This window comes from Hyla sarda, chromosome 10 (assembly GCF_029499605.1).
Source record: "Hyla sarda isolate aHylSar1 chromosome 10, aHylSar1.hap1, whole genome shotgun sequence".
Lineage (NCBI taxonomy): Eukaryota > Metazoa > Chordata > Amphibia > Anura > Hylidae > Hyla > Hyla sarda.
The window spans coordinates 68,488,217-68,513,811 of NC_079198.1; the positions used below are offsets into that span (position 1 = coordinate 68,488,217).

The window sequence follows — 25,595 nt, forward strand, 5'->3', positions numbered from 1 at the left end:
AATAAAAAATTCGGTATGTCAAGGAGTACATGAAGTTTTGCCTTGTGTGAAGTTCGGGATGGTGGGACCGTTTTTAGCTTTAATACAAGAAGTTGTTCCAAGGTTAGATCTGGCAGTTTCTACACATAAATCATGAAGCATTAAATAGACCGTTCAGGATTTCAGCCAAAATGGGTATTATGTTAATGCTCCATTCTGGCCATCCTCCATTTGGAGTTAAATAGGAATTATGTTTACAATGGCTTTGCGTCTTATCCAATGCCTTATTTTTTCAGCTTGTCTTTGACTGTGCAGCTCTGCAGTCTGTCCTGTTAATCCTTCATTCTCCTGAATTCCACCCTGGCTGCACTGCTATAGCAACCCTCTTTATTTGTGTCTTGTGCCTCCTGGTTTTATAGTTTGATGGTTGAACATAAAAGGGAATACATGTTTTTCCAGCAGAGGTTCAACTTTCACCAGTCTGAGTGTGGAAGAGAATTGCATAAATGGGATTCCGTAATCTGAACTGCTCCCCTTTGTGTGTATTGGAACTAAACCAAAAAAAGAGGAAAAAAGCAAATTGGACATAATGTCACACCAAACTCCAAAAATGGGCTGGACAAAATTATTGACACCCTTAATTTAATATTTGGTTGCACACCCACTGTAGGTACTGTGTTCTTTTCTTTGTAGGACTCATTCTGTTTTTAGTAAACAGTAGAATGATGTGCTTTACCTAAAAGCTCCATCTCTGTCTCATCTGTCCACTTTTTGAGACTTTTCCCAGAAGGATTTTGGCTTACTCAAGTTCATTTTGGCAAAATGTAGTCTTGCGTTTAATGTCTGTGTCAGCAGTGTGGTCCTCCTGGGTCTCCTGTCATAGTGTTTAATTTCATTTAAATGTTGACGATAGTTCGCGCTTTTACTTATGCTCCGTGAGCCTGCAGGACAGCTTGAAGATCTTTGGAACTTGTTTGGGGCTGCTTATCCACCATCCGGACTATCCTGCGTTGATACCTTTTTCATCATTTTTTCTCTTCAGTCCCACACCCAGGTAGATTAGCAACAGTGCCATGGGTTGCAAACTTCTTGATAATGTTGAGCACTGTGGACAAAGGCAAATCCAGATCTCTGGAGATGGACTTGTAACATTGAGATTGTTGATATTTTTCCACAATTTTGGTTCTCAAGTCCTCAGATGGTTCTCTTCTCCTCTTTCTGTTGTCCATGCTTAGTGTGGCACACACAATGCACAGACTAAGTGAACTTCTCTCCTTTTTATCTGCTTTCAGGTGTGATTTTTATTTTGCCCGCCCCTGTTACTTGCCCTAGGTGAGTTTAAAAGAGCATCATATGCTATTTTTCCACAATTTTGAATGGGTGCCAATCATTTTGTCCAGACCATTTTTGGAGTTTGGTGTGACATTATGTCCAATTTGCTTTTTTTTCCCTCCCTTATTTTGGTTTAGTTCCAATACACACAAAGGGAATAAACATGTGTTTAGCAAAACATGTGTTACTGCAATCCTTTTCCGTGTGAAATACTTCATTTTCTTGAAAAATTTCAGGTGTGCCAACATTTAGGGCCATGACTGTAATGGGTGGGGCAAGGTTAACAAAACAACTTCTATCCCCCCTTTAAGTAGCAGAATGTTGGATCCAGCGACGTATATGGAGGTTCATACATTATCATGGCTATTATTAAAAGTCTCAATGGAGGCTAGAGAAACTTTTTAAAAAAAAAGCATTTCTTTATCATTGCTTTGTACTTACTTTGTTGTATAGGGGATAAGTGTTTGATCGCGGGGGCTCCAACCGCTGGGACCCCTTGTGATCTCCTGTACGGGGCCGCGGCTGTCCAGTGCAGGGGGCATGCCGGCCGCAGCATGACTTTGCAGCCGGCACGCCTCCTCCATACATCTCTATGGGAGAGGCGGGGAGGCACGAACGCTGCCTCCCCGCCTCTCCCATAGAGATGTATGGAGGAGGCGTGCCGGCTGCAACGTCATGCTGCGGCCGGCATGCCCCCTGCACGGGACAGCCGCGGCCCCATAGAACTGTATGGGGACGGGGAGGAGACGGGGCATCACCGTCGACTTCTAGGTCGACGCTACGCGCCTTAGCGCTCACCATGAGCGCTAATGGCGGCGCCCCGTTAGGGAGATCGCGGGGCGCCGTCCTGTGGATAGGGGATAAGTGTCATACCGCTGCAGTTGTCCTTTAAGAAAATATATTCTCTCCAGCTCCAATGTCTGTTAGTTTACTGTGCTTGGATCCTGCTCCAGCAAGGGCATGGGTTGTGCATTAGTGAAGGTATATGCCAGCACCTTCACATATCCATTATTCAGTAACCTTTATTTACATCTTATAAAACAATCATTGTGGTTACAGCTCTTACTAGCATAAACCCAACAGGTTTCAAACACAAAAATGACCCTTCATCATAGGGACTAACCTGCATTAGTCATATATAGCAAAAAGAAAAATAGCCAGCACAACAACCTAACACACACGTGCACGTTGCTGTAGCAGATACAGAGTATACAAAAAAAGATTGCAGCAGCACACATTGGTCAAAAAATGTAGACTCTTAGCGCACTTTTTGATCAATATGTGTCTTTTCCCCCCCCCCATCCACCACGGGGAGGTTGCCTCATTTAGGATGGGACCCTAGCACAAAATCTGAGCCTAACGCTTGTATCCACTCACCTCTGCTGGGCATATAGCCTCTGACTGGGTGACATGCTGGATCCATTAACAATTTAAAACACCACCTGTGAAAAAGGGGGAGGGGTGTATATATTTAAAAAAACATTGGGGGTTTTACCCAGTTTTTGGTGGTAATTGTTAAGTGAAAGTCGCAAAACTTTTGCACAACTTTCTTCTATAAAACATGATGATAGTGTGGTATTATCTTTTTGCAGTGGCCAGTGATTTATTAACTGGGAGTTTTTTTTCCTTTTCATTATTACATTTTTTTTATTTATTTTTTAATTGAGATGAACATTCACTTCATAATCCTAAACTCTCCAAAAGAAGATAACTCATAAGGTAACATTTCTCAAAATGATCAGTAGGGAGGATTGGTCATGTATTCTACATTCCTAACATACATAACATTAGTCCTATTAATTATAGAAAGGGAAGGTGTGGTGCACCCAAATGTGGGGCCCCAGATCTAGTAAAAACAGTACCTGACACTTGTATACAACAGGGCAATGCAGGGGGAGTGGAGTTAAAGGGGTACTCTGTCCCTGGACATCTTATTCCCTATCCAAAGGGGGGGGCGCGCGCGATCTCTCTGCTGCACCCGGCGTTCGTTTAGACTTGCATTTGGGGGGCGTGGCCGTGACATTACGAGCCTATACCCCACATCGCTCCTTGCACTGGATGTCTGGGGTGCCGCAGCTGCGATCTTGGGGGGTTCCCAGCGGAGGACCACCATAATCTGACATCTTATCCCCTATCCTTTTGGCTAGGGGATAAGATGTCTAGGGGCGGAGTACCTCTTTAAGAAGTCATAACCATATAGATAGATAGATAGAATTTTCTAAGCTAATTTATGACCAGCATGGGGGAGACCTAGCCCTGAAGCTCGCATTGACTTCTGGAAATTTCCAACCTTGCCTTTTCTGAAGAACACCTTCTACCTTATACAAGTACCCACACTATACAGGGCAGGTTGTTTTCTGTATAGGTAGTTATTTTCCATCATTTTATTTTAGAAAATGTCTTATTTCTCTTGTAATTCTCCAAATGTTGTGATGCTTTAGGGCAGTACATAGCCTTGCCTTTTCCATGTTACGGGTAGACCCTGATCTGGCCATCTGGTGTGTTTGTGTCTGCTGTAATCCAGAAGCAATATGTCATAATACGGTATGCTACCAGGAGCACCGATAAGTGCCCTCACTTTACTGGCTGCCCTGTGATCTTAAGCAGATGGAGACCAGGAAAGTGCTTGCCCTGCAGAAGCATTTTTATTTTCTGGTTTTTAGATGGTGCTGATAGAAACCAGTGTATGTCTATGTAAACAGCACTGAATGCTCTAAGGATCCTTGTGCAGGTCTTACAAATCTGATCTTCGCATATGATGTATTACTCCAGCATTGATCTCTGATCTGCTAGAGTATTGCTGCAGCAACAAGGTCTACAACGTCTTAATAGCCTATCTAATGCTATCCGGATGAGCAGTGAAGCGCACAGTAATCTTCATTTAGTTCATCCATATTTATTTTTTATTTATTTTTTTTATTTATTCAAGTAGTGTCCATGTAAATAATTACTTGTTGTCAGGTACGGTGGAAACTGCTTGACTGAGCTGCACGAAATGTGCCTTTTGAAGAAGTAATTTTTACTGTAAGGAGGGTTTCATTCTGTTTTATATCGACAATCTTGTAATCAAATATTGGGTAGTGCTGGGACTTGTAGTACCATGGTGCAAAAGCTCAGCGATTCAAACTGATCAACTCTTTAGTGAATAGTCATATTTATTTTCCTGATCGTAGAGAAGGCGGAAAATAAACTAATATAGGCATTTATGGTGAAATATATATATATATATATATATATATATATATTTTTTATTTTTTTTAAACAGGGTGTAAAGTAAATGCAACTTGTTTAGTAGGCGTAACTGGTACCCCCCTTTTTAATCTTACTGTCATGATTTATCCCATTTCCAGTTCCCTCTGTGTAAAGTAGGCTTCAGTAGTCCCTTTTTCCAAAGCTCAAGCACATCTCAGAGATAAACTATTTGGGGTGTGAAAGTGACAGGAATGGTGGTCAGGGATTCCTATATTTTCCCAAACTATCTTCCATATGTAGCTACTAGGTTTCCGGGGTGCATATCACATCCAGGGAAAGCTGGGTAACATGGGAAATCAAGGATAGTGTGAAATCTCTAGCAGACAGTTGCTGCTAAGGAACCTTTAAAGTAAATTTTTGGGCCTGGATTTTTATGGAATAAAAGACAGGTTTGCAGTGGGGCCTATCCTCTTTCTGGCCAGTTGAGGTTTTCAGTGTGCCCCAAATCAGCACAGGTGCTGAAGACTGCATGGTATTGTGCTTTAAAACAATGTGCAGTCTGCCAGCTGAGGCTGTGAGGAACCTGTATCTCTGGAAGTTGGTGTCCTGAAAGTCTGCAGCCTAATGAAAACAAAAAACATGTTGATGTGTGTAAGTAACATGTTTTAATAATTTTGTTGGGTGGATGTTAGTACCTACCTGTAAAGATGGGAAAGATTTGTGTGAGTTAGTGCTTGAACAAGTGGGTTTTATTTAAAGTTTTTACACTTGGGCACAAATTATTATTTTAGTACGTCAGGGGTTATCTTTTCTCCTTGAGGAGAGCATGAGGTGAGGAGAATTTTAAGCTATTTAGCACTCCACTAGGAATTTTGGGTAAAATATGCAAAGCAGCTCATTAATATGCCACCTGGTCAGGTGACATTTTATCTGCAGACAAGGTAAATCAACACTGATGAGGTGCAAATACATTGAAACAGGCTTTCTGAAGATTGGGTTAAATCTTTCTTTTAGAGAGTTGTCTAGCTTACCAAAATTTCCCAGTCAGTTAGCAAGACTCCATAGTGAGTGATACTCGGACACCTAGGGAGTGTCACCTGACCAGGTGGCATATTAATGAGCTGCTTTGCATGTTCTTCTTCCCAGGCTTTATTTTGTTATACTGAACAATAAAAACTGGAGAAGCCTCGTTTAAACTTAAGAGTACCTATTATCAACTAAACTTTCCCTAATCCCCCTCCCCATCTGTCCCTGACTCTCTCCCTCTCTCTCCCCCTGTATTTATTTTAATGTTAAACCCCCTGTAAATACCTTTTTTAATATAGCATCTTCGGTAGCTCAGTTTTGAGCAGTTCGCAATGGCAGGAAGTGGGTGGGGCCCGGCAGGCAAAACATCATCTGAGGCCTCGCCGGGCGGCTTCCGCCCTTCTTCCTGTGTGCTGTATGTAGACCCAGAGTACAATACAATAAATGATTCTTCTATCTTGCAGAGCTGCACTCAACTGACTCTCAGCCAGTCAGCGCTCCTTGTCAGTGCCGCTGGCCGGCAGAGTCAGGAGCGTGCCCTGCAGGGATGTGCACATAGTGCTCGCTCCCTCTTGTCTGACAGGCGGGGAGCTGCGCTGAGTATGAGATTTCGGACTCGGCTGCCAGGCCGGCGTGAGTCCGAAATCACTAAAAAGGGACTCCTAGGGAGACCCCTAGTTGACAAAAGTTTAAACACGAAAAACACATAAAAGCATACATTTTTTTTATTTAATAGAACCCAATTAGAAAATTAGAGATATTAAACTATAAAATATAAAAAAAATTTTTTGATTAGAGGTACTCTTTAACTTCTGTGTCACAGTCTCTGACTACTGTTTGCTCTTATTTGCCTGCCTCTACAGAGCTAATCTCCCTCTGTAAAGAAATAACATCATGTGCGGATGACTATTCATATCTCTGGGGACAGCTATGGGGGAGGAAGGGCACTCCTGAACAGGTTCTAACAAGCCCTCACCCTCTGTTTATATTGGAAGGAGCTAAGCGCCATTTCTGCTCATTACATTCAGCCTTGGTGTAGACTTTCCCTGTTACCAAATGATATAAACTTTTCTTCTCTTCAATCCTTTGTCAGAGGAGACAATGGCTGCAAGAAGCTATGAACAGTGTTTTTGCCGGCCAGGCGGATGAAGTTGAACAAATGAAGGAATGCCTGAAGGAACTGAGCAGTGAAACAAGTGGTGAAGATGGGGATGAGCGGAAGGAGAGGGCACTGGAGTTACTCGCAGACCTGTGTGATAATCTTGATAACGCCTCTGGTAAGATTCACAATGTTTATTAGTTGGAAGAGATCTAGATGAAAGAATTCTCTAGTGTAAATAAACTTTGCATGCAGCCTACAGCAACTTCCGTCTTCGCTAATTCATGGCCTTTTTCTTCCACCATTGTGTGCGGGACCCTCCTGCACCTCGCTGCATGACCTCTTTTATAGCAGCCAGTAAGAAGAGACAGGGGTGAGGTCTGTCACAATAGTGAGAACGCAGCATATAAAGTGAGTGTACAGTGTGATGTCAGGAGCAGGGTCCTTTGAGTGGAACATGAAGTTCAGGAGTGGTGGAAGGTTTCTGGAAACGTGACCCAAGATGAGTATGTTGCATTAGGGGTATTCCCATCTCACTCATGGAAGGGATCTAACTGTTAGGGCTCCACTGATCCTGAAAATGAAAGTGTTGCAGCATTGGTTTAGTGCTGTGGCCCTTTCAATTGTTTTCCTTGCACAGTGCTGTACCTGGAACCTGCAATGAGACACCATTAGGTATAACTCTCATTAAAATACATTTTTGCTATTGCACTCCTTATGGTAAATAAAAAAAATATATATATTTCTAATATACTTTGTTAACCCCCTTAAGGACCCAGCCAATTTTCATTGTAGGACCCGGCCATTTTTTTGAACATCTGACCACTGTCACTTCAAGCATTAATAACTCAGGGATGCTTTTACCTTTCATTCTGATTCAGAGATTGTTTTTTTGTGACACTTTATGTTAGTGATAAAATTTTGTCGATACTTGCATCGTTTCTTGGTGAAAAATTCCAAAATTTGATGAAAAAATAGAAATATTTGCATTTTTTTTTTTTTACTTTGAAGCTCTCTGCTTATAAGGAAAATGAATATTCCAAATTTATATATTGATTCACATATGCAATATGTTTGCATCATAAAGTTGACATGTTTTTACTTTTGGAAGACATCAGAGGGCATCAAAGTATAGCAGCAATTTTCCAATTTTTAACAAAATTTTCAAAATCAGAATTTTTCAGGGACCAGTTCAGGTTTGAAGTGGATTTGAAGGGCCTTCCTATTAGAAATACCCCACAAATGACCCCATTATAAAAACTGCACCCCTCAAAGTAGTCAAAATGACATTCAAAAGGTTTGTTAACCCTTTAGGTGTTTCACAAGAATAGCAGCAAATTGAAGGAGAAAATTCTAAATCTTCATTTTTTACACTCTCATGTTCTTGTGGACCCATTTTTTGAATTTTTACAAGGGATAAAAGGAGAGAAATCTTCCTAAAATGTGTAACCCAATTTCTCTCGAGTAAGAAAATACCTCATATGTGTATGTCAAGTGTTCGGCGGGTGCACTAGAGGGCTCCGAAGGGAAGGAGCGACAGAGAGATTTTGAAGAGTGAGTTTTTCTGAAATGGTTTTTGGGGGGCATGTTGCATTTAGGAAGCCCCTATGGTGCCAGAACAGCAAAAAAAATACCCACATGGCATACTATTTTGGAAACTACACCCCTCAAGGAACGTAACAAGGGGTCCAGTGAGCCTTAACACCCCACAGGTGTTTCACGACTTTTCGTTAAAGTTGGATGTGTAAATGATTTTTTTTTTTTTTCACTAAAATGCTAGTTTTCCCCCAAATTTAACATTTTTACAAGGGGTAATAGGAGAAAATGCCCCCTAAAAATTTTAACCCTATCTCTTCTGAGTATGGAAATACCTCATGTGTGGACATCAAGTGCACTGCAGGCGCATTACAATGCTCAGAAGAGAAGGAGTCACATTTGCAAATTTTGCAGAAATGGGGGGGCATGTCGCATTTAGGAAGCCCCTATGGTGCCAGAACAGCAAAAAAAAACACATGGCATACTATTTTCGAAACTACCCCCCCTTAAGGAACGTAACAAGGAGTACAGTGAGCCTTAACACCCCACGGGTGTTTGACGACTTTGGATGTGTAAATTATTTTTTTTTTTTTTTTTTTTTTTACTAAAATGCTGTTTTTCCTAAAATGTTACATTTTTACAAGATGTAATAGGAGAAAATGTCCCCCAAAATGTGTAACCCCATCTCTTCTGAGTATGGAAATACCCCATGTGTGGACGTCAATGGCTCTGCTGGCGCATTACAATGCTCAGAAGAGGAGTCACATTTTGCTGAAATGGGGGGGCATGTCACATTTAGTGCCAGAACAGCCAAAAAAATTAAATTTGTAAATACATTTCTTTGGAGTAAGGACATACCTCATATCTTGGCGTAGATCGGCTCTGCTCTCTGGTCATGGAGGAACAGGAGGGCAGTCAGGGGCCTGGAGCTTCTAGACAGCTGCCTGGAGCCAGAACAGTGGGACCGCCCTCCCCCCCCTCAAGAGGCATTATATGGGGTACACTAATAACTAACAAGGGGTACAGTGGGACATAAAATTATAAAACAGATTATGTTCCCAGAATGATGACCCAGAGCATAGCCAAAACTAAAAAAATATGCCCACCCCAAACCCTATGCTCTGAATCATCATTCTGGGAATGTGATGTGTGTGGCCGTCCCTAACCTGTTGCCTCAAATGCGCACCCACTCAGGTGGAGAGAGAGCGCTGCGTATTTGAGGCAACATAAAAAGTCCCCAATGATAGTGACTCAGAGACCCATGACCCATTTTTGGAAAAAAAATACCCCCAGAGGTCCTATCTATCTATTTATTTATTTATTTTTTTTTTTTTAAGAAAAAGTTTTTTTGGGCAATTTAGTAGTTTTATGGGGTTAAAATTTGGAATGTACTCTGGACTTGGTACATTGGGGTCAAATTATGGAAAATTTGAATGAAGAGGGGAAATTTAGTACTGCATGGAAGTGTGATACTCCCTGAAGCAATCCTTAATGCAGAGGCCCGGATGATCGGGGCAAGTGTCACACTGAGTGGTGGTGTCCTTCCGTATTCCCCTCCTGTTACACACTCTGCATTTTTTCTGGGATCGTCACTTCTTTCCAGTGTGGGGGACATCACCTGGAAAGTGTTGGCCTGGGACGATCCTGGCACCTATTCCTCCAGTTCCTTGGAAAGTCCGGCCTGCTCTTTCCCGATCAGCAAAGATCAGGACCTTTAGGACTTCTTCTTGGAACTGGAGGTATGTCCCTGTGCTGCCAGCGTTCCGGTACAGTACAAAAGAGTTGTACATGGCAACCTGCACCATGTAGACCGCAACTTTTTTGTACCATACACATGTTTTCCGCATGGCCATGTATGGCTTGAGGACTTGATCAGAAAGATCAACTCCCCCCATATACCGATTGTAGTCCAGAATACAATCAGGCTAGAGGACCGTTGTTGTGGTACCTCTCACAGGGCCGGGTGAGCTGCCGTTACAATGAATAGTGGTCAGCATAAGGACATCCCTCTTTTATACTTGACCAGCAATAGGTTTTCATAGGTAAGGGCACGGGACTCACCCTTGGGAATAGGTGTCTGGATCAAATTTAGAGGGAGGCCTCTCTGGTTTCTCCGCACGGTCCCACAAGCGGACGTGGATCTGGTGGCAAGGGATGTGAAGAGAGGGGTGCTGGTATAAAAGTTGTCCATGTACACGTGGTAACACTTATCCAGCAATGGGTGCATAAGGTCCCAAACGATTTTCCCGCTAACACCCAGAGTGGGGGAACAATCTTGGGGTTCAATACGGAATCTTGTCCCTCATATACTCTAAACTTGAGAGTGTACCCGGAGGTACTCTCACAAAGTTTATAGAGCTTCACGCCATACCGTGCCCGCTTCGAGGGCATATACTGGCAGAAGATGAGTCTCCCCTTAAAACTTATAAGTGACTCATCAACCGAGAGCTCCCTAAGCAGTACGTAGGACTCCAAAAATTTGGCCCCAAAGTGATCGATGACCGGCCTCACTTTGTAAAGCCGGTCATAGGTGGGATCACCTCGGGGTGGACATGCCTCATTATCTGCATAATGAAGGCATTTCCAAATAGCCTCAAACCGCTTACGTGTCATGGCCATACTGTAAAGCGGGGTCTGGTAAAAGATGTCCCCGCTCCAGTACTGCCTGACACTGGGCTTTTTGACCAGGCCCATATGCAGCAAGAGGCCCCAAAATGTCCTCATTTCTGCTGCACTGATGGCGTACCATTCATTGGACCTGGCCAAAAAAGAATCTGGGTGGTGGGTGATGAACTGCCTGGCGTACAGATTCGTCTGCTCCACCATTAGATTGACCAGGCTGTCACTGAAAAAATAACTGAAATAGTCAAATTCAGTGAACCCAGCCGTGTCAATCCGGATTCCGGAGTTGCCAACAAACTCCGGAACCCGTGGCTGATAACCCTCTGGGGGTCTCCAGACAGGTTCACCGGAAGGGAGCTCCGGTAAAATCGCCTGGAGGGTCGGACTTCTAGTACGAGCAGCATCACCACTCGCACTAGTGCCAGCCACTGCGGCACTTTCATGGGGGTGCGTGGCCTCACCTGTCCCAGATCTAGGGGACCTTCGGGTCTCCTGAGTCGATCCGATGGGTGCAGAGGGGGGGGTCTCTGGCTCCTCTTGCAGCTCTGACCACTGACTGAACCCAGCTAACGGTCAGCGCTGCAGAGGATGCAGTTTAACCCCTCCCCTGCCGGCTGCTATTGGCTGGACGATCGTCCAGCCAATAGCAGCTCTCCTGGGGGAGGGGTGGCGAAATCCTACACCCCTGATCACCTTGTATTTCCGGGTCATCGGGTCCCGCAAGACCCGGAATTGCGCAAATCGCCGAAGTGCGATTTCACATGCGATTTGCGCCGATCGCCGACATGGGGGGGGGGGGGGGGGGGTCTGATGACCCCCCCCCCCCCCCTCAGCATTTGCGCGGGGTGCCTGCTGATTGATATCAGCAGTCACCCCAGTCCGGTCCCTGCCCGGCACGTGGCAGAGACCGGAATTCCCACGGGCGTACCTGTACGCCCTGGGTCCTTTAAGACCCAGGTACAGAAGGCGTAGGTGTACGCCCTAGGTCCTGTACGGGTTTAAAAAAAACAAAGCGTTTTTATTTGTGCTTAAAAAAGCTCAAGAGCACACTTTCCCCCCATCTCATACACAGACTTAGGAGCAAAGCGCAAACACAGGAAGTGCAGCCTGGAGTGCTGAGGGGGGGGTGTCCAGCCTCATCCAATCATAGCTCCTCTCACCCTTAACTGCCATATGCTGTTGGTTAGATACTGACAACCTGTTAGTGTTTGAATTTATGCTGAGAAGCAAGTAGATCAAAATACAAATTGTGGATGTGCACCTGTTTCTTTTTTCTATTTTTGTTTTACACTTATAGGGGAGATTTATCAAAACCTGTGCAAAGGAAAAGTTGCCCATAGCAACAAATCAGATTGCTTCATTGATTTTGCAGAGACCTGAAAGAAGCGAGCTGATTGGTTGCTATCACAACTAGGCAACTTTTTTCCTCTGGACGGGTTTTGATAAATCTCCCCCATAGTCTGTATTCCCCCTCATAAAGCTCATGTCCCCCCTTATATAGCCGGTTCTCCTCATATAGTCTATATTCCCCCCCCCCCCCCCCTTTATATAGCTGGTGCTCCTCATATTGGGGGAGATTTATCAAAACCTATGCAGAGGAAAAGTTGCCCATAGCTACCAATCAGACCACTTTTTTTTTTTTTTTTTCACAGGCCTTCCTAAAAATGAAAGGAGCGAGCTGATTGGTTGCTATGGGCAGCTGGGCAAGTTTTTCCTCTGCACGTTTTGATTAATCTTACCCCCATAGTCTATATTCCCCTCATATAGCTGGTCCCTCTCCTATAGTAGATTTCCGCTTCATGTGGCCACTTCTCCTCCTATAGCTTATGTTCCCCCTCATATAGCCGTCCTCCCCCATCATATAGGCATTCCCCTCATATAAGCCATGTCCCCCCCCCTCATATAGGCATTCCCCTCATATAAGCCATGTCCCCCCCTCATATAGGCATTCCCCTCATGTAAGCAATGTCCCCCCCTCATACAGCCATTCCCCTCATATAGCTGTTTATGAGGGGGTCATATAGCCCATGTCCCCCTCATATAGCTGCCCGCTCTATAGACATTGAGATTTATCAAAACCTGTGCAGAGGAAAATTTGCCCAGTTGCCCATAGCAACCAATCTGTCCTTCTTTCATTTTTAACAAGGCCTCTGCAAAATGAAAGCAGTGATCTGATTTGGTTGCAATAGGCCACTGGACAACTTTTCCTTTGCACAGGTTTAGATAAATCTCCCCCATTATTCTCATATAGACATTTCCCCTCATAAAGCTGCCCCCCCCCCCCCCCATTTCATATAGCCATTCCCCTTATTTCATATTATGAAATGAAGGTATTGGCTATATGAAATTGGGGGATTTCACCATTGGTTTAATATATTTGCAATCGCATATCAGAATCCCAATATTTGTCTCCATAATCGCTATTGCACGTTTTCCCCATATCGTGCAGTCCTAGCAAGAACTCATAGAATGTTATCAGGGGTTCCTATCACTAGAAAATGTTCTGCAGCCCTGTAGAGAATATATGTACTGCTGGCAGAGCATGCGCAGGCGGCACCATTCATTCCGGGGACAGTTTTGTCCCCATTTATGAGATTGGTGGGAGTCCTAGAGTTCTGTTCCCCACCAATCTCCTGTAGCTAGGGGATAACTTCATGAGCTGGGAATACCCCTTTAAGGCCATACAAGAAACCAGAAAACTTTTTCAGAATCTTGTACAAGTCTTAAAGCAACTGAACGGGGTTATTAAAGAATAGAAAAACAGAGCTAATTTCTTTCAAAAACAATGCCACTTCTGTCCCTAGGTTGGGTGTTGTATTACAACGTGGCTTTGTTCACTTCAGTGGGACTGAGATGCAGAACCACACCCAACCTGGAGATGGACAGGGAGCGGCTTTTGAAAGAAATTAGATCTGTTTACCTATTCTTGGATAACCCCTTTAAAAGTACAGCTGTTCATTGATAATGGAATCCCGGCAACTCTCAGAAAAGGCTGTTTATTGTTGCATTTCTTAGTACACGTTCCATTATAGCATCAGTGTATGTTTTACCTTCATTTATCCCCATAGGATCATGCATGTTTTTTTTATCTACAAATGTGACCATTTTGATATTATTTGCAGATTTCTGTAAGCTGGGTGGGATGGACTTGATGCTGAATCGTTACCTGAGCTGCCCGGAGGCTGAACTGCGCTGGCGAGCCGCTGACCTGGTTGGCATTTGCAGTCAGAATGTGCCTTTCGTTCAGGAGATGGCGCTGAGCCTCGGTGCTATGGATAAACTCTTGAAATTGCTGGACCTTGACGGCAGTGAAACGGTCAGAATAAAGGCTCTCTTTGCAGTATCTTGTAAGTGTTATTCATGCTTCGTTAAAATGTATTGGCTGAAATGAAGGAAGACATTGATCTGAGAAAGTGCCTGACTTGATCGTATTCTACCTGGTTCATGCTGTCTGATAAGTAGGTTAGTTAATTACCGGTAGTTCCAGACATTTTCTTCCACTACAGTCCGTGAATCTTAATGTTGTCTGCCAGCGGTAGATGTATAGTAAATGGTACAATAGCGGCAGCTTTGTTTTTGTGTAATGTTTGTTGTATACATTTCCATTGAAATGTTCAGCTTTTGTTCTGTAATACTAATAGTATAGTTAAATGTATTGTTCCCTTAAAGTGTACCTGTCATTTAAAAGAATTATGGGGAAAAAAAATAAAAATATTTTTTTAACATGTCAGAGAGATGTTAAAAGTTTTGATCAGGAGCATAATTTACTCCCTAACTCTTGGCAATCTTTGTCTCCCTACACCATAGACCAGTGTTTCCCAACCAGGGTGCCTCCAGCTGTTGCAAAACTACAACTCCCAGCATGCCCAGACAGCCGAAGGCTGTCTGGGCATGCTGGGAGTTGTAGTTTTGCAACAGCTGGGGGCACCCTGGTTAGGAAACACTGCCATAGACTTACAATTTGCAGTAAAACAAAGATCACGGAGAACCGAGGAATAAAACAAGCTAAAACACACTTCTCCACACTCGTTCTCCTGATCAGTGGGGGTCTGCACTGAGTCCCCGACTGATCTAAACTTTTGTCATGTCTCTGATGTGTAAAATGTTTGTCCGGTAAAAGAAACATAGCTATAGTGTAGAGATCTTCCATTATCAGCTGAGCTGTCTCCCTTGTAGCTGTTACATCCCGTCAAACTCTCTGAATGCAGTGTACTCCCCCCCCCCCCCCTCCCACTCCTATTTTCTGCCAAGAGAAAGACCATTGGTATGAAAGGGGGAGATCAAATTACTGCTCATTAAATTTTAATGCAGAAGGAAGCTTTTCTCAGTCACAGTAGTTTCTCTCAGAACAGGCTCACTGCTGTCTAATCTGAGAAAAGCTTCCTGCTGTCAAAATCTAATGAGCAGTTATATGAGACAAATGGGAAAGGGGAACTCTCTGCTTTTACAGCCTGTGACATGATGTCATGGCTATAAGACACCTTAAGGGGGTATTTTTATATCATCTGGCTCCAGAAAGTTAAACAGATTTGTAAATGACTTCTATTAAAAAAAAAATCTTAATCCTTCTTATAATTATCAGCTGCTGAAGTTGAGTTGTTCTTTTCTGTCTGGCAACAGTGCTCTCTGCTGGTCTCGGGAACTGCAGAGAAGAAGAGGTTTGCTATGGGGATTTTCTTCTAAACTGGGCGGTTCCCGAGACAGGTATCATCAGAGAGCACTTAGACAGAAAAGAACAACTCAACCTCAGCAGCTCATAAGTACTGAAAGGATTAAGATTTTTTTTTAATAGAAGTAATTTACAAATCTGTTTAACTTTCTGGAGCCAGTTGAGAGATATATATAAAAAAATTCCTGGATAACCCCTTAAATCTGATAATGGAAGAACTCTTCACTATGGCTAATAACATGACATTAGTAAGTTGCTTTATTATATTCTTTGACACCATAGACGTGGTGTTTCTTTTGCTGGACAAGCCTGAGCACTAATCCCACCATTGATTATGTTTCATACAGGTTTGGTGCGGGAGCAGGAGGCTGGACTTGCAGAGTTTGTGAAGTTGGACGGGTTTTCTGTGTTGATGCGTGCCATGCAAACAGATATATTAAAGCTGAAGATAAAATCAGCATTCTTGCTGCAGAATCTTCTGACAAGCCATCCGGAGCATAAAAGTAAGAATAATGAAAAAGATTTCACCGGACATCCTAAACCATGAATAATACACTAAGGGATATTCTGATAAATGATAGATGCTGGTCTCACCTCTGGGAGCCATGTCTATCTCAAGAACAAGGGCCCTACCTGGCCTGGTTAAAGAAGACAGAAATGTGACAGCAGCTGAGTGGGCTGTCTTATGCAGGTCATAGAACTCCCATATTTGTTAATAGACATTGTGTAAACCGCATAGCACCATGAGCTAAGCAATGTCTATAAGGGTACGAACACACTGTTCCGTAAGCATCCTGTCGAAAACAGGATGCTGCTTTTCCCGTAAACAGCTTACATCAGCATCCCATTTTTGGGGGAGTTGGGGGCAATAGATACAATTAACGGTAACAGGAACGTAGTGTGCTTGTAGCCTAACTCATGAGTAAAATACATAACATTGATTTCTGACCTATAGATTTTTTTTTAATTTTTTCAGTGTTGTGTGAGCACTTGTTTCTGGATTTTTAATTGAGGGAATTTTTATTTATTTAATTTTTTTCCCTTGGTTCCTATAGGGGACCTCATTATACAATAACTGTACATATATACAATGTACTGCAACACCTAGGTATCTTGTGTCCTGACAGATCACCGCTCTTCCAATACACAATGCCTATGGCAGGTGGTATACGAGGTAGAATCATAGCAGCGGCTAAGGCTTTCCAAAGGCCCCAGTCTGCGCTGACAAGCAATCAACACCCCAATTACATTATGGGGGCACTTTGGGGCTAGAAGCAGTCAGCATGTGGTGTCTCTTCACCTAGCTTCTGTAGCTGTCATTGATCACAGCATCTAGCTAGTTAGAAGACCAGGACTGGAGTTGGCTCTAAAGCTTGTCTATGACTGGCAACAGCTGCTGGTTATGGAGTAGGTTGAGCTCGCTCTATATGTCCTCTGCACACATGTAGGCCCAATGATGCAGTGGGGTAAATAATAAAGTTCTATGTGCCCCCACAAAAAATAAAGAAATATAAAATTGGAGGAGACTGGGAAAAACACTCACTGTCTCTGGTGGATGCCATGCCATCAATGGCTGCAATGCAAATGGCTGAATAGCAAAAAAAAAAGTGTTAGGCTGCATTCACACCTCATTTTTACGTTACACGTGCCGAATCCAGCTGGGGGAGGGGCAAACTGGGCTCTCCCGGACCAGCACTGAAATCAATTTACTTTAAAAACTACGGTTTTAGGACCGGTCTGGAAACCGCATACAGGTCAAAAATGAGCCGACCGGAGTCACCGTTTGACTTTGGTTTACTCATTAAAGTAAATGGATTTCAGTGCTGGTCCAGCTGGCGTACGGGAGAGCCCGGTTTGCCCCTCCCCCAGCCGGATCCGGCACCCGTAACATAAAAACGAGTGTTAGCCAGAAAAATGTATGTAATATCAAATACTTTCATGCTAAAAGACCAAAGCCATTGATCCTATAGTGAAGGTTTATCTTACACGCCGATCATTTGCCAACAATAACTGCAATACATGTCCCATCAGATCCTCTACTTTCCACACCTAAAGTTTTATTGTAGTTTTAAGAAGGCAGGAAAAGACTTGTCAACATTAGTCAAGTTATAGCAAGTTTGGGTTAATACTTACTATTTTCTACCTGAAGGTTCTTGTTCCTCACATGTCAGTCTTATACACTTTTTTTGTATGACAAAGTAATACAGTTGTCCTACATATGACATTTAGGAAGTATGTAATTTGGCCTTCCTTTCAGTAATCTCTACATTGGCAGAGCTAAATTTAGTTTATATGTCTGATCCAATCTGTATTGGTATAAGGATCTAATAACAGGGTTTCTCAATGAAATTCTAGGGCATAGCAAGGTGAAAAACAGTGATTTAAAATATTCTTTACTGCTAAAGGAGAGGTCTCATGCCACAGGATAGGGGATAAGTTTTAGATTGGGGGGGTTGGGGGTCTCCTGTACCGGACCCCGACTCTTTCCAGGAATGCAGAGTCATGCCCCCTCCATATATCTCTGAGAGAGCTGTTAGGCTATATTTGGCTCTCCCAAAGAGAGATATGGAACACGTGTTGCGATGTTGCATTTCCAGGGAGAGCCCGGGGTTCTATAGGTCGGACACCCGACCCTCACCCTATGCCCAAACAGATTGAGGTAAAGAACACATTGTTTTACTCTGGATGACCCCCACTAAACACTTGTATATTCAGATAAGTGGGGTTGATCCATTTGTCAGTTTCCCTTTTAATGTCTCATGGTTCTGGTTGGAGTTGTGATGCTTTGTCATTTGTATGCAGGTTCCTTGTGTTCCATGGGAATGATCCAGCAGCTGGTCTCTCTGCTACGAACTGAGCATAGTCCTTTCCACGAACATGTCCTCTCTTCTCTTTGCAGGTAACTTCCACATTTCTCGTTTCGAACTGAAAATATCTTCAAATAAATGACATCATGACTTGCCAGAACATATTGTGCGGAGTGATTTTTATTTTTTTTATTTATTTTTTTGAATTTCAGACAAACACTGTATTCATGTGTCTACAACTCTTCATTTACTGTGTATTATAATTTAAAGGGGTTGTCTTACACAGACTTCCTCTGTCCATACGTCCTATTAGGACGTGTGAATGTCAGAGTGGGGGGTTTCTTGTCTGGGACCCCCCTTTGAGCAGGAATCAGTTAGCCATTTACAGTGGCTCCTGTTCTTGCAGACTCTATTTTTGTAGTACATGCAGATTACATGCTTGGCTGGATGCAGCTTCCCCTTCGCTCCAGGCCAGGAAAAGCTGCAGCCAGGCAGGCATTTCAACTGCATGTACTAGAAAAATAGTTTGTCACAGCTGACCCAACCAGCTTTCCGAAAGTAGTTGTCCCAGATGATGCAACTCTTGTCAATTTCATGCTGTCTGAGCCACAGGTCATCAGAGTGGTTCCTAGTAGCTTCTGTCTGCCCTGCTGGTCTTGGTCTAATAAATCTCTCCTTGTCCCCAACCAGGGATAGGCTGGTAGGGTGGGAAGAAGCTATCGGGGGCCACCATGATGACCTGTGGTGTGGGCAGCATGACAGTGATGACGGGTCTCCTTTTAAATTGAGCATTTGATAATCTAGAACAAGGCATCTTTACTGAGACCCAATGAACACTGTTAAATCTGATACTAAGCTGACTTTGTGTTCACATTTTATTATGGCCTCTTTATGGAAATTCTCTGCACAACATAAGTCTATTCATTCATAAATTTATTTTTGGTGCCTGTCCAATCTGTCCGGCACCGTGGATGATAAATTAGAGATACCATACTTTCAGATTATTTTTGGATACAATATCAGATGCTTAAAATAGAAAAAATGGTGGATATGAATCAATCGGTTTGTATTACAACTCAACTTAGTTTACCTGATACCTCACTATTTTCCATTCCTATGTCTAGTATGACAACAGACTTCCCACAAGGAATAACAGAATGTCGGGCACCTGAATTGGCTTTTGAAGATTTGCTCAAAGAACGATGTCAAATGGTGCAAAAACAGGAGGAATATCAGGTAAAGGTTGCTTGTATTCAAAAGTAGTTTTTCTGCCTCCAATAAGACTCTAGTATAAGTAGAATAACATGAAGTACAGTATAAGGCATTGGTGGCCATGTACTACATGAGAAAAGTGCTCAAACTGAGAAATGGGTAAAGAATATCCCAGAAGATGAGCCATTTCTTCCACCTTCTTGCAAACATAAGATCATACTGGTCTCCATCTGTAAGGCAACTGACGGCAGCAGGAGGTCTCCCCCACTACTGTCGGCCATAGAACACCAGGACGCTAGCGGTTTATAAGGCCATGCTCACCCTTCAGAATATCTGAGCAGACATATTCAGTTTAGGAAATACTCACTTTTATTTTTCAAGGGGATACTGCTGCACCATCCACACGGCGGAAATTCCGGTTCCCACCATGTTCATTCTTACGTCAGAATCAGCTTGGAAATGCATTGCTGTCTATGGAGGGTGGGCTGCAGAAAGGTTCCTTGTACCTGCTTACTACTGTTATCTTAAGTGTTGCATTCTTACTGCAGTGGGATGTAATGATACGTCTGGCAAATAAAATTTTTTTAATATATATATTTTATAAAACAAATTTTTATAGGCAAAAAATGTTTTGTCTAATTCATTTACAGCTGACATCTGTCTCCAAAACCCAGGGATCTGCAGTCCCAGTTAAACTTTTAGATGCAATGGCTAATGTTCACCATAAGTTAATCAGTCTAGTGCGATTTTTGCGATTCCGGTGTGTTTCCATGGCAGCAAGGTTTGTCTGTCTGTAATAAATTCCCAGGGGGGGGGGGTTCCCAGCACTCAGACCCCCCTGTAATTAGCTAATTGACCTCTATCCTATGGATAGGAGATGTTAATTTTTGCCAGCTATCTCCTCTTTAATAAGCCATGCCATGCTATGTTGTTTCTGCAACTTTAATTTACTTCTATAAGAGTTTATGTTGACAGTGTAAAACTGCCCTTTTAATGTGAACATAGGAACACTGGACACTAACGTTTTTGCTAAATTACAGTATTATACAGCAAGTAAGTGACCTTACTGTGGTTTTGAATAGGTAGACATTAGAGATGAGCGAACTTACAGTAAATTTGATTCGTCACGAACTTCTCGGCTCTGCAGTTGATGACTTATCCTGCATAAATGAGTTCAGCTCTCCGGTGGGCTGGAAAAGGTGGATACAGTCCTAGGAAAGAGTCTCCTAGGACTGTATCCTCCTTTTCCAGCACACGGGAGCACCTGAAAGCTGAACTCATTTATGCAGGATAAGTCATCAACTGCCGAGCAGAGAAGTTCGTGACGAATCAAATTTACTGTAAGTTCGCTCATCTCTAGTAGACATGTTGGCTAACGGACAACTGGATGTACAGCAATTTCCTGGTACAGTATTGCTGTCAGAGCCACTCTTTGCATATAAGTGATTTTGCTAATGCAAAGTTTTCCAAACAGTGTACCTCCAGCTGTTTCAAAACTACAACTCCCAGCATGCCTGGACAGCCTTTGGCTGTCCAGGCATGCTGGGAGCTGTAGTTTTGCAACAAATGGAGGCACACTGTTTGGAAAACACTATGCCAATGTGTGTTCTATGTATTAGTGATTCCCGGATTTAGCATTTCCTTGGTATAGGTGTACACGAGCTGATTTCTTTCATAAACAGCTCCACACATGTCCTCAGGATGTATTTGGCATTACAACTTGACTCAATTTGCTTCAACAGGACTGAGCTGAAAAACCAAACACAACCTGAGGACAGGTGTGGTGCTGTTTTGGAAGGAATAAGGTGTTTTTTTTTTTTTCTATTCCTGGGTAACCTCTTTAAAGCCATGTTTACGTGGCAGAATTTGGGAATATTCCACTGCAGTAGAGTCCCATTTATTTCAGTAGGATTCTGCTGCCCTGTGCATGCAGCAGAAATCCTGATTTTGGCGTCCGCAGAAAGAATACACATGTCTAGAAATGCTTTGTGATCTACGAGACTGCACATTTTCAAGCAGTCCTAGCGCCCGCCAAAGCATTCAGATATATGGAATGTCTGCCTTTGTTTTTCCTGGTGGATCTTCTGTACATTTTCAGCAGTGTGAACATGGCCTTAAATAAGTCTATTACATAGGTTGACTATTATGCAGATAAGGAACCTACATTGTACCGTTCCTTCAGTTCGGGTATGGTTGAATGGGCAGCAAATGAATTACTGAGTTTTCTTTTGTTACTATGATAAAAACAAAAACCACTAGTAGCGAAGCAGATGTACTGTAGTGTGACGCCCCCATTGAGCACTGATAAATTATACCCTTACACTGTACGCTCCTGGGAACTGCTCATTTCCTTGTTAGATTGTGATGAGTATTTTTAAGGTTGGTTATTTGCATGCGCCCAGCCGATTGTCTCCTGTACCCGGCAATTACATCCTTACTGACTAATGAGGAAACCACCGGGTGCGCTCTTATCTGCCTCACTTTATAATTCTTTCACTTCGCATTATATAAATACTGGATGTCACATTTAGATAAGGATATTAGATCCTTTGGGATCAGGGTTATCTGTATCCTATGAAGCAGAGTAGTCTATGTATGACCTTAATGTAATTAAAAGAAAATAAAGATCAAAGGTCATGTGTAATAAAGTGGCAATGTTACTAAGCTACAGTGATGGCGTTTCCTTCCAGAGAATGAATGACTGCATTAGGAAAGGGTCCAGCGGATGCAGTTCTAATTGTGTTTTTAATGCAGTGATCTCCAACCTGTGGCTCACTATTTTCCTTCCCTATAGCTGTTAGCTGTCAAGGCATGTTGGGAGTTGTAGTTTATCAGCAGCTGATGAGCCACCGCTTAAATATCTCTGTTCTAGTGCAGAGCCATAGGCTGTGTGAGGGCATGCTGGGAGTTGTAGTTTAGCAATAGCTGATGACCCACAGATTGAAGATCTGTTCTAGTGACTACTGTGACACTGATCACTGGATTTTATATATATATGTATATCTTTTAAATAGTTTTGCATCCGCTGCAGAGCCAAAGGCTGTGCCTGGGAGTAGGAGTTATTAACTACAACCCTCAGCATGCCTTAAAAAGTACCTCTCATCAAAAAAACTTTTGATATATTCTAGATTAATGTATGCAGAATAACTTTACAATTGCATGTTATAAAAAAATATGCTTCTTTCTATTAAATTTTCCACTTTGAAGAAATGACCACTAGGGGTCTCCATACCAGTCCTGGCAGCAAGCATTTCAGACTCATGCTGGAGTCCTAAACACTACGAGCTGCCAGTCTGCTTTGTTCACAAAGGAGAACACTCAGAGCTGCCAGCCTGCTTTGTTCACAGCCTGTTTGGCTGTGAACAAAGCAGGCTGGCAGCTCTGAGTGTTTAGGACTCCAGCATGAGTCAGAAATGCTTGCCGACAGGACTGATAATGAAAAATATGCTTCTTTCTATTGTATTTTTCCTGAACATGCTATTGGAAAGTTATTCAACATTCATTCATCAAATAAACTTTTTATATATTTTAGATTAGAGGTACCCTTTAACACAGCCTATGGCTCTGGCAGCTGACCAAAAACTACAACTCCCGGCATGTTGCTTTATATAGGAGTAGTATAGTAAGTTATAGTGCCTCATGCTGAAAGTTGTAGTTTTGGTCTGGGTCCGCTGCAGAGCTATAGGAATGCTAGGAGTTGTACTTGGTAACTAATTGCAACTCCAAGCAGGCCTGGACACAGCCTGTGGCTCTACAGCTGACCCAAACCAAAACTACAACTCCCAGGATGTTGCATTATGCCCTATACTATATAGTACTATATCATGCTAGGAGTTGCAGTTTTTGTAATATATTAGGCGGGAAGCTGTGATAGAGGGTGTGTGTGTTATACTGTATTTTTCGCCCTATAGGACGCACCGGCATATAAGACGCACCCAATTTTAAAGGTGCAAAATCTAGAAAAAAAAGATTCTGCACCCAACAGTGATCTTCAACCTGCGGACCTCCAGATGTTGCAAAACTACAACTCCCAGCATGCTGGACAGCCGTTGGCTGTCCGGGCATGCTGGGAGTTGTAGTTTTGCAACATCTGGAGGTCCACAGGTTGAAGACCACTAGATAGGAGGTAGTACTCACGTGTCCCCTCTGCTCCGGACCCGTCACCGCTGCCTTGGATGTCGCTCCATCGCTGTCGCCGCGTTCCCTGGGATGTCCCTGACTCTCAGGACGTCTTCTTCCCTGGGATCCACGCTCTGTCGCCGTCATCACGTCGCTACGCACGCCGCTCCTATTGGATGACTGGACGGTGTGCACGACGACGTGATGACGTCTAAGGAGAGCGCCGGCCATGCAGGGGATCCCGGCCCGGAGCAGACTCTGAGGAGGCAGGTAAGTTCCCTCCCGGTGTCCTGTAAGCTGTTCGGGACCGCCGCGGTGTCCCGAACAGCCGGGTTAGTGTCACTTTCCCTTCAGATGCGGCGGCCAGCTTTCATCACCGCGTCTGAAGGGTTAATACAGGGCATCACCGCGATCGGTGACGTCCTGTATTAGCCGCGGGTCCCGGCCGTTGATGGCCGCAGGGACCGACCCGATAGGTGAGTATTCGCCATATAAGACGCACTAACTCCCCCCCCCCCCCCCCCCCACAGTTTTGGGGAAGAAAAAGTGCGTCTTATACGGCAAAAAATATGGTAATACACATTTAATGTTGCTGTCCCCTCCAGTTAAGTAGCTATGTCATCTCCTGCCCCCTCTCCCCCTCCCATTGAATTGCAGGCACAGATGGAGAGCCTCATTGGACGGAGTCTGGGTATTTCTTCCTGGTGGCCGGCAGCTGTAGTCATCCTCTCCCCAAAGTGCTTACCCCCCCCCCCCCCCCCCCCCCCCCCAACCTGGCATCACTGAGCCAGTCACTTGTGGCAGTAAATTTAAAGCCATTTAATCCCCCCTCCCCCCCCAACCATTTTGGAAAAATGCCAATGGCACCATTTTCAGTTGCCAAAAACTGTGTAGTGCAGTATTGTGTGTGCATATTTCTCTATATTATGAAGATATGGTAGTAAACAACTGCAAAAATTTTAAAGAACACTAAACTTCTCTGCATGTATTGCTTTTTTTTTTTTCTAGTAGTTTCCTTTTTAAGAACAACTTTTGGGTGAATTCACACGCTGTGGATCTGTTGGTGATGGCATAACTCAAGTCCATAGTAAATGACATTACAATGCACATGGATGGGTTGCCTTTTTCCGCTGTTTGCGGACTGCTATGTTTATTATTGCCAGAGTCTGAGAATACTTTCTTCTGTTTCAGGAGGAGCTGGATTATTGTGAGCGCCTCTTGAAGATCTGTTTCAGTGACAATCCTGAAGACAATGGGATGGACCGATAATCTATTTTGAAAGCTATCTCCACAAGTGGCGCCTCGTGATGGGGCAGATGAAGATTATGAATGAAACGGCCCTAACTTATGAACTGTTACCCTGATCCTTTCAGATGGGTGGAATCTTTGTTTCAAAAGAGGAGTCTGAGAGGGGCTTTGTTTTTGTTTTTTAAATAAAGAAGACCAAAGTAACATTGTGGCTGATTTAATCTTTTTTTATTTTAGTTTTCTATGGCATGTAGTATACAGTCATGGCCGTAAATGTTGGCACCCCTGAAATTTTTCAAGAAAATGAAGAATTTCTCAAAGAAAAGGATGGCAGTAACACATGTTTTGCAATACACATACACATGTTTATTCCCTTTGTGTGTATTGGAACTAAACCAAAAAAGGGAGGAAAAAAGCAAATTGGACATAATGTCACCAAACTCCAAAAATGGGCTGGACAAAATTATTGGCACCCTTTCAAAATTGTGGAAAAAGATTGTTTCAAGCATGTGATGCTCCTTTTAACTCACCTGGGGCAAGTAACAGGTGTGGGCAACATAAAAATCAGAGGCGTTCACAAGTCTTTGCATTGTTTGTGTGTGCCACACTAAGCATGGATAACAGAAAGAGAAGAGAACTGTCTGAGGACTTGAGAACCAAAATTAAGTTATTATACCAAAATAACAATCTCAATGTTACAAGTCCATCTCCAGAGATCTAGGTTTGCCTTTGTCCACAGTGCGCAACATTATTA

The 25,595-nt window shown here is 43.2% G+C and overlaps 1 protein-coding gene and 1 long non-coding RNA gene across 3 annotated transcripts in view; one reads left to right on the forward strand and one right to left on the reverse strand.

Moving 5' to 3' along the window:
• The window catches only part of HSPBP1 (HSPA (Hsp70) binding protein 1), a 49,742-nt gene extending 24,676 nt beyond the window's left edge, over positions 1-25,066 (forward strand). Inside the window, exons 3-8 of the mRNA XM_056543904.1 lie at positions 6,623-6,806; positions 13,909-14,133; positions 15,803-15,958; positions 18,258-18,354; positions 19,387-19,498; positions 24,785-25,066. Of these exons, the coding sequence (XP_056399879.1) occupies positions 6,623-6,806; positions 13,909-14,133; positions 15,803-15,958; positions 18,258-18,354; positions 19,387-19,498; positions 24,785-24,862 (852 nt within the window). The 3' untranslated portion in view covers positions 24,863-25,066. The remainder of the gene's footprint in view (positions 1-6,622; positions 6,807-13,908; positions 14,134-15,802; positions 15,959-18,257; positions 18,355-19,386; positions 19,499-24,784) is intronic.
• On the reverse strand, positions 14,045-20,561 carry LOC130294291 (uncharacterized). Of its 2 annotated transcripts, none has more exons than XR_008848457.1 (3): positions 20,197-20,561; positions 19,842-20,040; positions 14,045-14,168 (listed from the first exon to the last, which is right to left on the reverse strand). It is a non-coding gene; the product is annotated as an uncharacterized LOC130294291 (long non-coding RNA). The 2 variants fall into 2 exon arrangements; XR_008848456.1 differs by lacking the exon at positions 14,045-14,168 and adding an exon at positions 18,264-18,390.
• Positions 25,067-25,595: the final 529 nt, after the last annotated feature.